This window comes from Brienomyrus brachyistius, chromosome 5 (assembly GCF_023856365.1).
Source record: "Brienomyrus brachyistius isolate T26 chromosome 5, BBRACH_0.4, whole genome shotgun sequence".
Taxonomy (NCBI): domain Eukaryota; kingdom Metazoa; phylum Chordata; class Actinopteri; order Osteoglossiformes; family Mormyridae; genus Brienomyrus; species Brienomyrus brachyistius.
In genome coordinates, this window is record NC_064537.1 from 6,129,923 (window position 1) to 6,142,746 (window position 12,824).

The window sequence follows — 12,824 nt, forward strand, 5'->3', positions numbered from 1 at the left end:
TTATAATCAGTAATTCTGGTCACGTTACAGGGGGGCTTGGAGCCCAATCCAGGCAGCATCGGGCACCAGCTCAGGGTACATCCTAGACGGGATGCCTAAAAGCATGTCTATGGACACCAGAGAACCCAGTGGAAACCTGCATAACAAATGAGAACCTGCTGACTCTACACACAAAGAGCAGAGGTGGGATTCAACAGGCAGTGTTGGAGGTTTGAGGAAATAAGGCTTCCCACAGAGGATAGGATTTTAGATGCAAAAACTGTTTTATTGACTTTTTTAACTTTTGTTTTGCCACATGTGGTACTAAGGCTGAAGTAAATACACAAAATGGACCAGGAGTATTGCTAGGATCTTAAGACACCAGGGTCTCAGCCCAGAGACCTGACCTGTCTGAGGGTCATACTGAGTTCTCTCTCTCTCTGAAGTTATCAGCACTGCAGCACTGCAGAGGTTTTGGGAAACGCAGCCCGGGACTGGCACTGCTGTCATGTATGAGATTCTCAGAATGAGAGTCTGGGCTTTAAAGATCTGAGCTAAACAATCATTCGGGACTCATTTGGATTCATTTGGGGCTTCACCCTGAATCCCCCAGACTTGTGATGCATCTGTAATGGACATTAAGATAAGACAGCGACAACTACTGCTCTGGGTTATATGGATTTGGTTTGGGTATAATCATGTGTCATATGTGTCAAATATAATCTAATAAATCATTGAATCAGCAAAAGTATTTATGAAAATACATATTAGATTTCAGTTGCAAGTCTTTTAAAATGATGTTGAAAAATCTGATGTATATGAAGTTATGAGTCCCTGTATAATAGTACAGATTCTATTTTCTCATATGAGTCCCTATATAATTATACAGATCCTGTTTTCTCATACGAGTCCCTGTATAATAGTACAGATCCTGTTTCTCATACGAGTCCCTGTATAATAGTACAGATCCTGTTTCTCATACGAGTCCCTGTATAATAGTACAGATCCTGTTTCTCATATGAGATCCCGCACTGCCCTGACTCTGCCACTTACCTTCAATATATCTGCCCACCCAGTGAGGAGGAGTTCATGCAAATCCTGACATCATCATCATATATTTATCTCTCTGCACTAAGAGGTAACTGGATTTGAATCTGTCAGTCATGGCGTCTTTAACGAGGTTCCCTGTAGTTCTGATGGTTATATACTTAACAGGTAAATATTCAGCTGCAGGTTTATATTTCAGTGATATATGTCAGTAATTCTCATTTCTTGCTTTTCTCTGTTTCTCTAGGTGTTGATACACAGACTCTGACTGAGTCTGAACCAGCAGTTAAAAAGCCTGGAGAATCACACAGACTGACATGTACAGCCTCTGGGTTCACATTCAGTAGCTATCGTATGAACTGGGTCAGACAGGCTCCTGGGAAGGGACTGGAGTGGGTCGCATATATTAGTAGTGGCAGCAGCTATATCTACTATGCCCAGTCTGTTCAGGGCAGATTCACCATCTCCAGAGACGACGGCAGGAACCAGGTGTATTTACAGATGAACAGCCTGAAAGCTGAAGACACGGCTGTGTACTACTGTGTCAGAGACTCACAGTGATGGGGGCTGTGGGGAAGCCGTACAAATACTACTTCCTCACAGGGTCTTTGTTTCAGCAGAAGGTTTTGTAGACTTTACACAAGATTTTTATCTCCCAAAATCAGTGAAATAAAAATATGCCATTTTTTTACTTACAGGATTCAGGCTCACAGTAAACTTTACAGCTATTCAGTTAAACACCAAAGGATGGGTTAAAAAAACACACCAATTATAAAATCAAATTTCTTTTCTAAACTGGTTAATTCTGCTGGCCAATGAAACATCCTATTAAAAATATGTACAAATCTATTTTTGCAGGTAGAATGTGTGTTTTTGTTTGTTCTTACACGATGTTGTTGAAGCTCTGAATCACCACTGAAATAGTGTTTCCAGTCTGACATCACTAGTGATGCCCACAGCAGCTCTACTCCTGTGTCCCGTTTAGCCGCCTCAGCTTGGTGCCTCACAGTCGGCGGCTCCAGGCCTCTCATCACTGAGCACTCAGAGGCTCCCCTGCTGATGAGCAAAGGGCTGGCAGGCAGAAGACCTGCCATGTGGGTGTGTGCAGGTTGGCTGTGATCTTCTGCCTCTGTCTGTGCACCTTGTCGATAAACTCTTAGGTCACTCGGGGTACAAGGCTGGGGGCACCATGGACAGGATGCCAGTCGATCAAAATAAATAAATATAAATAAATGCTAACAGTCTAATGAATATAGGTGGATATGAGCAGCTGTACAGCCATTAAGTCCATCAGAACGTGTCTCCATATGATCTCCATCTGAGGCCCCACACTGACTTTGACCAGCTGTGTTTGTGCTTTTCTTGCTCACAACCAAATTCCCCAGAGACTCAATATTTCAGTAGGATGTATGAAAGCAACTGTGATGTCATCAGCTACAGAGTAACTGAGGGCTCTCTTCTGTCAGAATGCTTACAGTAACACAGCTGCAGTGGTAATGATGAGATCCCACCCTCTATTCATCTTAATCCTTAATATTCACAATTGTTTGTTCATAAGTAAATAAACATTCTCTATGTGCCTTTTCCATCTCATCTCCATGGGCTTTATCATATTGACATGAACGTTTTAAATGTGTCAAAGACTTATGGTTTTATATAGTGTTTTCTCTTTCTCTTTTACTGGGTAAAATATTGAAGTGTCCTTATGGTAAAACTTCCTTTTACTATATGTGGCAGGTTTAGTGTGTAAATCTTCCGGAACACCAGCACCTGCACTGTAGTATCACTCCTCCTGTCCTTTAATACTACAAAGGGCATTTCATACTCCACCCCTGTGCAAATGAGTCCCTCTTTCCTTCCTCCCTCCTCATTTAAACAGCACATTCTTGACTCTCTTTAAACCCTCAGTAGTTCCTAAGGAACACGGTGAAGAGCAGCTCACAGCAGATCATCTTCAGCACCGACCATGATCTCTGTGTCTCTGCTGCTGCTGGCAGCTGCATCCTGTGAGTCTCTGTGTTTCTTCAAAAAGAACAAAGATCAACAGAACAACAGAAGAGTGAATAAAGAACCAGCAGTGATGTGTGATAATGATATTGTCTGTTTCACACTCATATGTACTTTGCTTTCTTCTTGATTACAGCTGTTCACTGTGTGGCGTTACTGAGGGAGGAAGTAGCGAGGGAATACGGACATGGACAACCGACTACGCCACTCTGGGAATTGCACCCAGAGAATTAGAATACCGGAGTTCAAAACCCACTCCAATATGAAAGGACACAGATTCGTGATCACCATAGGGGAGACGCGAAGACCAGAAACACTCCCTTTATTAGGCTGCTGTTGATTCACACTCCAAAAATAAAAACACAAAGAAACCAAACAGCAAATTACTAAACCAAAATCACAGCACAAATACAAACCAAATCATGTTTAAAACACTCCAATCACACGACAAAAGAGGAAACCCAAACCAGGCAGCTGTTATCGGGAGGGGAATGGGAGGCGTACGGTCAGACAACACTGATAAAGTTTAAGAAAGCAAACAAATTTATTTAAAAATGAAAGACCTGATATTCATGGTGGTTTGGAGGTTTGGGCTGTCAAATCTATTCAAATAGATTAGGTTAGGCGCTTGATTTTATACATCTGTGGCAATGAGTCTGAAGAAAAGACCTGAATTCAGAGATTAAGACGTCTGTCTCAATACGTCCATATAGTGTATATCTGCCCCATAATAATGAAAATGATGCAGGACTCTGGATCCCCCGCTACCCTGAACTGGGCAAGACGCTACAGGAAGTGGACAGATGGATGGATGGTGATTTTCTAAACTACTTATCCTACCGGGTCGCGGGGGGTCCGGAGCCTATCCCGGAAGCAATGGGCACGAGGCAGGGAACAACCCAGGATGGGGGGCCAGCCCATACTCACACACCCACTCCTACACAATTTAGCAACTCCAAATAGCCTCAGCATGTTTTTGGACAGTGGGGGTAAACCGGAGTACCCGGAGGAAACCCCACGACGACATGGGGAGAACATGCAAACTCCACACACATGTGACCCAGGCGGAGACGCTAACCCAGGTCCCAGAGGTGTGAGGCAACAGTGCTAACCACTGCACCACCATGGCGCCCAGATGGTGACATATAATATAATTTATCTATAAAAATATTTATTTTTCACAATGATTTTGATGACTGAGGCTCAATTGAAAGCTGATGAAGCTACAAGCAGCCAGGACAGCACAATGCAAAACTGATATTTTTTTATACTTTTACAAAATCTTTGATAAAATCATGACTTATTTAATCTAGATGTAATGTGTATGGAGCTGCTCATTTTAATTAGAATGCCAGGATAAAAAAGCTTTAACATGACAGGAAAAATAAATACATTTCAAAGAGTATTTAACATAATTCCCGTGGTGTGTAACAGGGGTGATTCTAGGATTTGGGTTGATATTTTCATCTAACGAAACATGGGATGCCAATTTGTACAAATCATGGGAAAAGAATTCAGATTGGCTGAGAAAAAAATAAGCTGAAGGGTGTAGAATCGGCCGTGGTCTGTAGAAACAGAACGATTATCAAACTACAAACAATCACTGCAGTTCCAGCAGGAACCACAAGATGTCCTCAGACTGACAGTAAATGCAGGCAGCAGAGGCACACAAATATCAGACTGAGACCCATTTTAGATAGACTGTAGCAGCTGTACTACTTTATAAACTGCTGTTGTGAATCTTGTAATATGATATGAAATATGAATAGTTTTACACTTGCAGCATATTTCATTGTGCTGAAAACTGAGCAACTGACTTGGCAAAGGAATGTAAGAAAAGATTTTAACCTTGCATAAGAGAAAAACAAAGTAATTCAATACATAATGTTACTCATTATTACTAATGCATTTTAAAACACTTACAATGAGATTATAGTGAAACTGGATTTTGGAATCTACTGAAAGTGTGTGATTATCGCTTGTGGAGCGAATTGCTGAAACATACATAGCAAATTACATAGCAAATTAATCTCTTTATCATGTGACCATTGTCCCCCCACGACCCGCCCCACACCCATCAGAGGAGGATCCTGTGCAAACCTGCCACAGCTTTTAAAGGAGCCAGTGTCAGTGTGTGACAGAGAGCAGCAGTCACTGGGACTCAGTGTGTACTTTACCTCAGTGCTCCTCCCTCTGTCCTGCAGCCATGAAGCTCCTACCAGCCCTGCTCACCCTCACAGCACTGGCTCTCTCAGGTCCCTGTCTCTCTCCTCTCTGTCTCTCTTTCTCTCTGCATCTTTCTTTGTGCTCATCTAAAAGTCTGCTCTACCTCTTTATTTACAGGTGTGAAGGCTCAGATTGTACTGACTGAGTCTGAACCAGTGGTGAAGAGACCAGGAGAATCACACAGACTGACATGTACAGCCTCTGGGTTCTCAATCAGTAGCTATTATATGCACTGGGTCAGACAGGCTCCTGGGAAGGGACTGGAGTGGATCGCTGCTCATACTGACAGCACTTACTACTCACAATCTGTTCAGGGCAGATTCACCATCTCCAGAGACAACGGCAAGAACCAGGTGTATTTACAGATGAACAGCCTGAAAGCTGAAGACACGGCTGTGTACTACTGTGCCAGAGACTCACAGTGATGGGGGCTGTGGGGAAGCCGTACAAATACTACTTCCTCACAGAGAATAAGGATGTCATATCATTATTTATCTTGTTGTATCTTTTTATTTTAAAAATATTTGGAAAATTATATTAGAAGATAGAAGACATGTTCCATTAGCAGACAGCAAAAGAGATAATGTCAGTAAAAATGGGTCATTTTAAAGCCTGTGAATAGAGGCACAATATTCAGCCATGTGTGTTTTGTGAAATCAAACCTCTTTTGTTGTTTTATAATAATAATGAATATAAACAATATTTTAAATGTCAAAAAGAGTAAATGTCCTTAAAGATGACGTCCAATCACCCAAAGGTAACGTTAGACACTGAAAGCTGGTGACAGAGAGAGAACTCACTCCGTGTGCAATTTACACTTTTAATCCAGTATAAAGCTCACAGCCTACCTGCAGCAGCTATGATCCACATACAGTAATCACTAGCTAACTGGGAGCATAACAAGGACCCTCCTTACAAAAGCACTGGGACACGCCTCTTAGTTACTGAATTCAGGTGCTACATTCAGACCCATCACACAGCTGTTAAAATCAAGCAGCCAGCCATGCAGTCAGGTCTGCAAACATTTATGAACGAATGGGTCTTCAAGGAGAGATGAGTGAATTCAAGCACAGTACTGTCATGGGAGGTCACCTTGGCAATAATCAGAATCAGAATCAGCTTTATTGGCCAAGTATGTTTTCAGATACAAGGAATTTCTAATTTTTTCCCTTGCTCTCACTGTACATACACAGAAAGGCATGTAGCAAAAAACATGTATAGCACATGTGTCACGATATCCGTCGGCGGTAGCGGCGCACGGGTAAGGTGATGAGCGGAGAGGCAAGCAAGCAGGCAGACTTAGGGCAAACGGGGATTTATTGGGAGGACGAGGACTCGGGAACATGGCACGCCGACTAACATCAATGACAGACAACGCTAACAGGTAAGACCAGGACTTAAAACCAGACAAGACTAATCAAAGTAAGCAGATACAGCAGGGTACAATCAAGGAAATGCACGTGGGAAGGCAGGGGGCGTGGCACACACGAGGAGCGGACGAGCCGGGCATGACAGAGCCCCCCCCCAAAGGCGCGCTGCACCGGGCGCGCCCAGGAGGAGGCGACGAACGGGACGAGGGGACCAAGACCTGAAAAACAAAACCCAAAATCAAGAACAAAAGACCGGGAACTAAACAGAGAGACAGAACAGGCACAAAGACAGGACCAGGGACAAAACCTGACAGAGGACGGGGAACACGGACCGACAGAGAAAGAGAGGGGACACAGAAGGAACAGGCGGGACACAAGGGCCAGGAGTGAACGGAGGGCACAGAGGAGGACGGGCAGCAAAGACAGGAGGAACAGAGCCGGAGGGAGCAGAGAGAGGTGGGACAAAGGCGGAAGGAGGAGAGAGGACCGAAGGGACGAAGGGAGGAGCGAAGGGAGACAAGGAGGGGGAACAGAGGGGAGCCCGAGGGAGCCCCAGCGGGCGACGGGAGGCAGCCGGAGGGGCCGCAGGCGGCCGGGAGGCCGGAGCCGGAGGGGACCACGGAGGGGCAGAGGAGACAGGGCGAGGGACCCGCGGAGGGGCCAGGGAGGGAGCAGGAGGGAGCACCGGGGAAGGGGACGAGGGAGTAGGAAGGGGCCAGGGCGAAGGCCCGGAGGAGGGGGGAGCCGCAGCAGGCGGCGACGTCCGGGAAGGGGCCGGAGGTAAGGGCCCCGCAGGCGACCGAGGAGCCGCCGTCGGGGAACCCCCAGGCGACCGACCAGGACCCAGAGAGGGGAGCGAGGCAGGGCGACGAGGCACCGGAGAGGGACCTGCAGGCGACAGCCGACCCGGAGGGCCAGGACCCGCAGGCGCCAACCGAGCCCCAGCGCAGGCGAGGGAGGGTGAGCCAGGGGGCAGGGCGGGCGGGACCCCAGCCCTGCGTCTGTGTCCCCTTCCCCTGCGGGACACAGACAAGCCGACCCTAGTTCGGGGTCGATCTCGCCGGGGCGAGGGACAAGGGGTTACGAGTTCTGTCCCCGAGGGGTCCCATTCCAGCTCCTCCACCTCCGAAGAGGGAGGAGCCAAGATGGAGTTGTCCAGGACCACCTCGGGGACTAGGACAGGGACTGGAGCTGCTGCAGGCGGAGGGGGCGCCTCTGGAGCTGCTGCAGGCGGAGGGGGCGCCTCTGGAGCTGCGGCATGCCGCCGGGGCGCCGGGACAGGAACACGGTCAGGCCGCCGGGGCGCCGGGACAGGAACACGGTCAGGCCGCGGGGGGGGCGCCTGCCCGGGAGCTGCAGCAGGCGGCTGCAGAGGGGGTGCCTCTGCAGGAACTGGAGCGCGGTCAGGAACTGGAGCGCGGTCAGGAACTGGAGCGCGGTCAGGAACTGGAGCGCGGTCAGGAACTGGAGGTGGCTGCAGTGGGGGCGCCGGCCCGGGAGCTGCAGCAGGCGGCTGCAGAGGGGGCGCCTGCCCTGGAGCTGCAGGTGGCTGCAGTGGGGGCGCCTGCCCTGGAGCTGCAGCAGGTGGCTGCAGTGGGGGCGCCTGCCCTGGAGCTGCAGCAGGCGGCTGCGGAGGGGGTGCCTCTGCAGGAACTGGAGTGCGGTCAGGAACTGGAGCGCGGTCAGGAACTGGAGCGCGGTCAGGAACTGGAGGTGGCTGCAGTGGGGGCGCCGGCCCGGGAGCTGCAGCAGGCGGCTGCAGAGGGGGCGCCTGCCCTGGAGCTGCAGGTGGCTGCAGTGGGGGCGCCTGCCCGGGAGCTGCAGCAGGCGGCTGCAGAGGGGGCGCCTGCCCGGGAGCTGCAGCAGGCGGCTGCAGAGGGGGCGCCTGCCCGGGAGCTGCAGCAGGCGGCTGCAGAGGGGGCGCCTCTGCGGGAACTGGAGCACGGTCAGGAACTGGAGGCAGTGGGGGCGCCTGCCCTGGAGCTGCAGGCTGCTGCAGTGGGGGCGCCTGCCCTGGAGCTGCAGGCTGCTGCAGTGGGGGCGCCTGCCCTGGAGCTGCAGGCTGCTGCAGTGGGGGCGCCTGCCCTGGAGCTGCAGGCGGAGGGGGCGCTTCCGGAGCTCTCCGGAGCTTGATCAGCCTCCGGAGGTCTTCAGCCATCCTCTCCAGATCTAAATACGGGGATTCTGGAGTGAAAGAGGCTAAATCCTGCCCCAGTTGCACTGCGAGCTTTTCCCCCTCCGGAGGGCCCTGTGGGGCCGGTTCTCCCATCACCCTCCAATACAGTCCCTGGAGGGTGAAGTACCTGTCAGCGAGGGCCGCGGGCGAAACGGGCGTGGTCCCTTTAAGAGGGCGGGGAACCCGCGGGATGGCGTCCCTCACTGCTCTGGCCCCCCCATTGGCCAGCCCCTCGGGCCGGTTATCGCTCCGCTTGGGGGGTGATAGCTGTTCCGCAGGGAGGGGCTCTGGGTCCGGGAAGACGAAGGGCTCGTCCTCTTCATCCTCGCTCGGAGCCCAGAGCCTCGCCAGGGAGCAGGGTCCCAGACCGTACGGTCCCAGGTCGGGACCCAGGACGAGCTCCTCCTCCTGAGGGAGCCAGGGGCTGGAGAGCGAGCAGGCGCCCAGACTGATCGGCTCTTCTGGGAGCTGCTTCCTCCTTCTCCGCTTCTTCTTTGGGTCTGTCATTCTGTCACGATATCCGTCGGCGGTAGCGGCGCACGGGTAAGGTGATGAGCGGAGAGGCAAGCAAGCAGGCAGACTTAGGGCAAACGGGGATTTATTGGGAGGACGAGGACTCGGGAACATGGCACGCCGACTAACATCAATGACAGACAACGCTAACAGGTAAGACCAGGACTTAAAACCAGACAAGACTAATCAAAGTAAGCAGATACAGCAGGGTACAATCAAGGAAATGCACGTGGGAAGGCAGGGGGCGTGGCACACACGAGGAGCGGACGAGCCGGGCATGACAACATGTACGGATGCAGATACACAACAATGCAGTGCAGTATGGACAGTAAGAACTTGATCCATAGGACAATAGTGCAGTAGTGCAGTGTGTAAAGATGCTGATTACTGTATATACATAAGGTCAGTCAACTTGACAGTATATACATATTTACAACATATGGTATATACAACATAAACAACATATATACATCATACTCAGATTCCAGTTATTAGGCACAGTGGATGTTTAGTGTGAACAGATTTATTGTACAAGTATTGTGTCTGACACTGTGTGCCTGCTGTAAGTGTTCAGCACAGTGACGGCCTGTGGAAAGAAGCTGTCCACGTGTCTGGTTGTTTAGGCGTACAGTGCTGTGTAGCACCTGCCAGAGGGGAGGAGTGTGAACAGGTGGAGACCAGGGTGTGATTCTGTGATTCTGCCCTTTTCCTGACTCTGGAAAGTCCTGAGTGGATGGCAGGTCATCACCAATGTCCTGACTGTCAGTTGACGGCCTGTTTAGTGGCTGAACCAAACCAGACTCTGATGGATGGGCAGGACACAGACTGGATCATTGCGGAGTAGAACTGGGTCAGCAGCTCCCGAGGCAGGTTGAACTTCCTCTGCTGGGCCTTTTTGACAGTGTCTGCGTTGGCTGCCCACTGTACTGTAGGTCCTGGGAGATTATGGGTCCCAGGAACCAGAAGCGCAAAGAGTTTGATATATTATTAATCTGCCAAAATTAGTGTTTCAATTGATTACTTTGAAAGGGAAAATCCACACCTTGTGGGCAGAGAAAAATCCACTTTTTGGCCACTAAAATAGATGAGGCTGCAGGCCAGGTTCTTACCGCAAAATAATTCAAAGAAAATTTCAAAAAGGAAGAATAATTTTTAGCATTTCTTGGCAAAACAACAGAGCTGTCAGAACCCAAGCAGAGAAGAAATGAACCACAAAATCTGACAAGAGAACAATCAGAAACGGAGAGGAGCAGCGTTTGTGGAGGCTAATGCCAATGAGAAGGATCGCAGAGATGAGTAAGAAAAGCGAAACGCAGATGAAAAGCTTGATGTAACTAACAGGTGATGATAAACACGTAGCAATGTAATATTTTATAAGTAATTAATAGGCCGTTATCTTTATTAAAGATGAGTTACGAGTTCCAGCACCTCAGAGTTTATAAATTAATCACTTCCTATAGTGCACCAACAAACAACTCATGCAAAGTGGCAGCGTAAAACAGTGAAGTCCTGGTCTTGACAATTAATTGCAATTTCGACTGATGGTGTGACGTTTGCTTAGGATTTGTTCACAGGGAGCGAGTCCCTTACAGGAGCTTTACACTTGGATTCGTTAGCTGACTGTGATAAGCTGTTAGGTTTGTGTTTTTAACAAACATGAGTAATTACTGTACAATGTCGTCAAGCTGAGTATGATTCACCAACAAATTATATTTTTCTCAGATGACTTATTGCTGGTATTTAGTTTACTCCTTAGCACAATTTAGCCTAAATAAGAGACTTTTTTGACATATTGGAACATGAGTTCCAATGAGATCTATTTTATATGATCAGGAAATGCCACTGACACTGGCTCCAATTGGTGGATGAATCAGAATGAATCTTTTATATGAACTGAATCAAACAAACTGTGTCCCAAAAAAAGTGTCATTTTTAATAGAAATGAAGCAGACTTTCAGGTGGTTTGTACCAGCCAAATACACTCTATCTACCATCCAACGCTTCTCCAATTCAGGGTGGTGAGAAGTGTGGAGCTGTTCTGGGCAGTTAAGGCCCAAGGCCAGGAAACTATAAGGACAAAATATCAGTCCAAGATCAGGCAGGCACATAATGGGCGATTTAGAGACACCAAATCACTGAACTGCATGTCTTTGGGATGTGAAATCAGGCCCACACTGCACAGGGAGAACATTAGAACTCTCCACATCAGCATATGATATTTGCTACTGTACAGTATTACAGTTTTCTGAAAATATTTCAATAGTATTTGTAAAAAAATAAATTAATAATTCTTAAAAGCAGACGTAGTCTCCTTTCTCTTCATTTAACACCAACATTTCATGAAAATCTTGAGATGGACCGACATCCCGCACAGGGTGTACCTCAGCCTGAGATGGGCTCCAGGCCCCCTGAGACCCTGAGCAGGATAAGCGACTGGGAGATTAATGGATCGATTTCTTGAAGAATGTTTCTTAATTTTGTAGTTTTTCCCCATATGGGGGCAGCAGAGCTCCTTACAGAGGCAAGTATGACCATCTGCATTTATGAAGAGGCTCCTTCTACCCCCCAGGGAGGTAAACAAATTCACCCACCTGCCCGTCATATAAATGAGGTTCCTCTAAACACACAGACTTCACCATCAAATCAGCCAAAGACTTTGTGTTACAATGGAAACTCTGAGAGTCCTGATACTTTTAATGCCTTTATTTCCATGTAAGATCACTGTACTTTATAGATGATTTTTTTTTACTCAAACTCCAGTGTTTGTGTTCTTATTTTTTCTATATACTGTTACATTTGAAAATTTCTATTAATGAAGTTAATAATTTTTTTTTTTACAGGTACACATTGCAATATTGAACTCACTCAGCCAGACTCAGTGACTGTAAAACCAGGAGAGTCTCTGACCATCTCCTGTAAAGTCTCTGGATACTCAGTGATTGATGAAGTGATTGATGAAGTCTCTGAATATTCATTCACTGTTAGCAGCTACTGTACATGTTTCATTCGACAGCCTTCAGGGAAAGCACTGGAGTGGACTGCTTGTGTTTGTGGTAGTGGGAACACTTATTACAAAGACTCACTAAAGAATAAATTCACCATCTCCAGAGACACCTCCAGCAGCACAGTGTCCTTACAAGGGAGGAGCCTGCAGACTGAAGACACAGCTGTGTACTACTGTGCACGAGACTCACAGTGAGAGAATGTAATGGGAGAGTGATACAAAACTGATCTAGACTTAATGTGTGAAACAGGTAATATCACTGACTGTTTAAGTTTAAGTTAATCCTTTTGTTTAAAATGAAAAGACTTGATGTTCAGGTTTGGGCTGTCAAATCTATTCAAATTCCCTGACACTTCCTTCCCCGCCTAATTTTACTGTAATACATTAGTAATGAGTCAGACTGAGACACCCTTTAATCCCCATGGCTGAACACCCATCCATCCATCCATCCATCCATCCAATCATCTTATAATCAGTAATTCTGGTCACGTTACAGGGGGGC

General features: G+C 47.9%; 1 gene segment (V, D, J or C); it reads left to right on the forward strand.

Annotated features, from left to right (window-relative positions):
- The first annotated feature begins 988 nt into the window (after nt 1-988).
- On the forward strand, nt 989-5,716 carry LOC125741982 (Ig heavy chain V region 914-like). The segment is given in 4 exon segments: nt 989-1,194; nt 1,274-1,435; nt 5,179-5,197; nt 5,549-5,716. Coding segments are annotated over 4 exon segments (369 nt in total).
- The last annotated feature ends 7,108 nt before the right edge of the window (nt 5,717-12,824 follow it).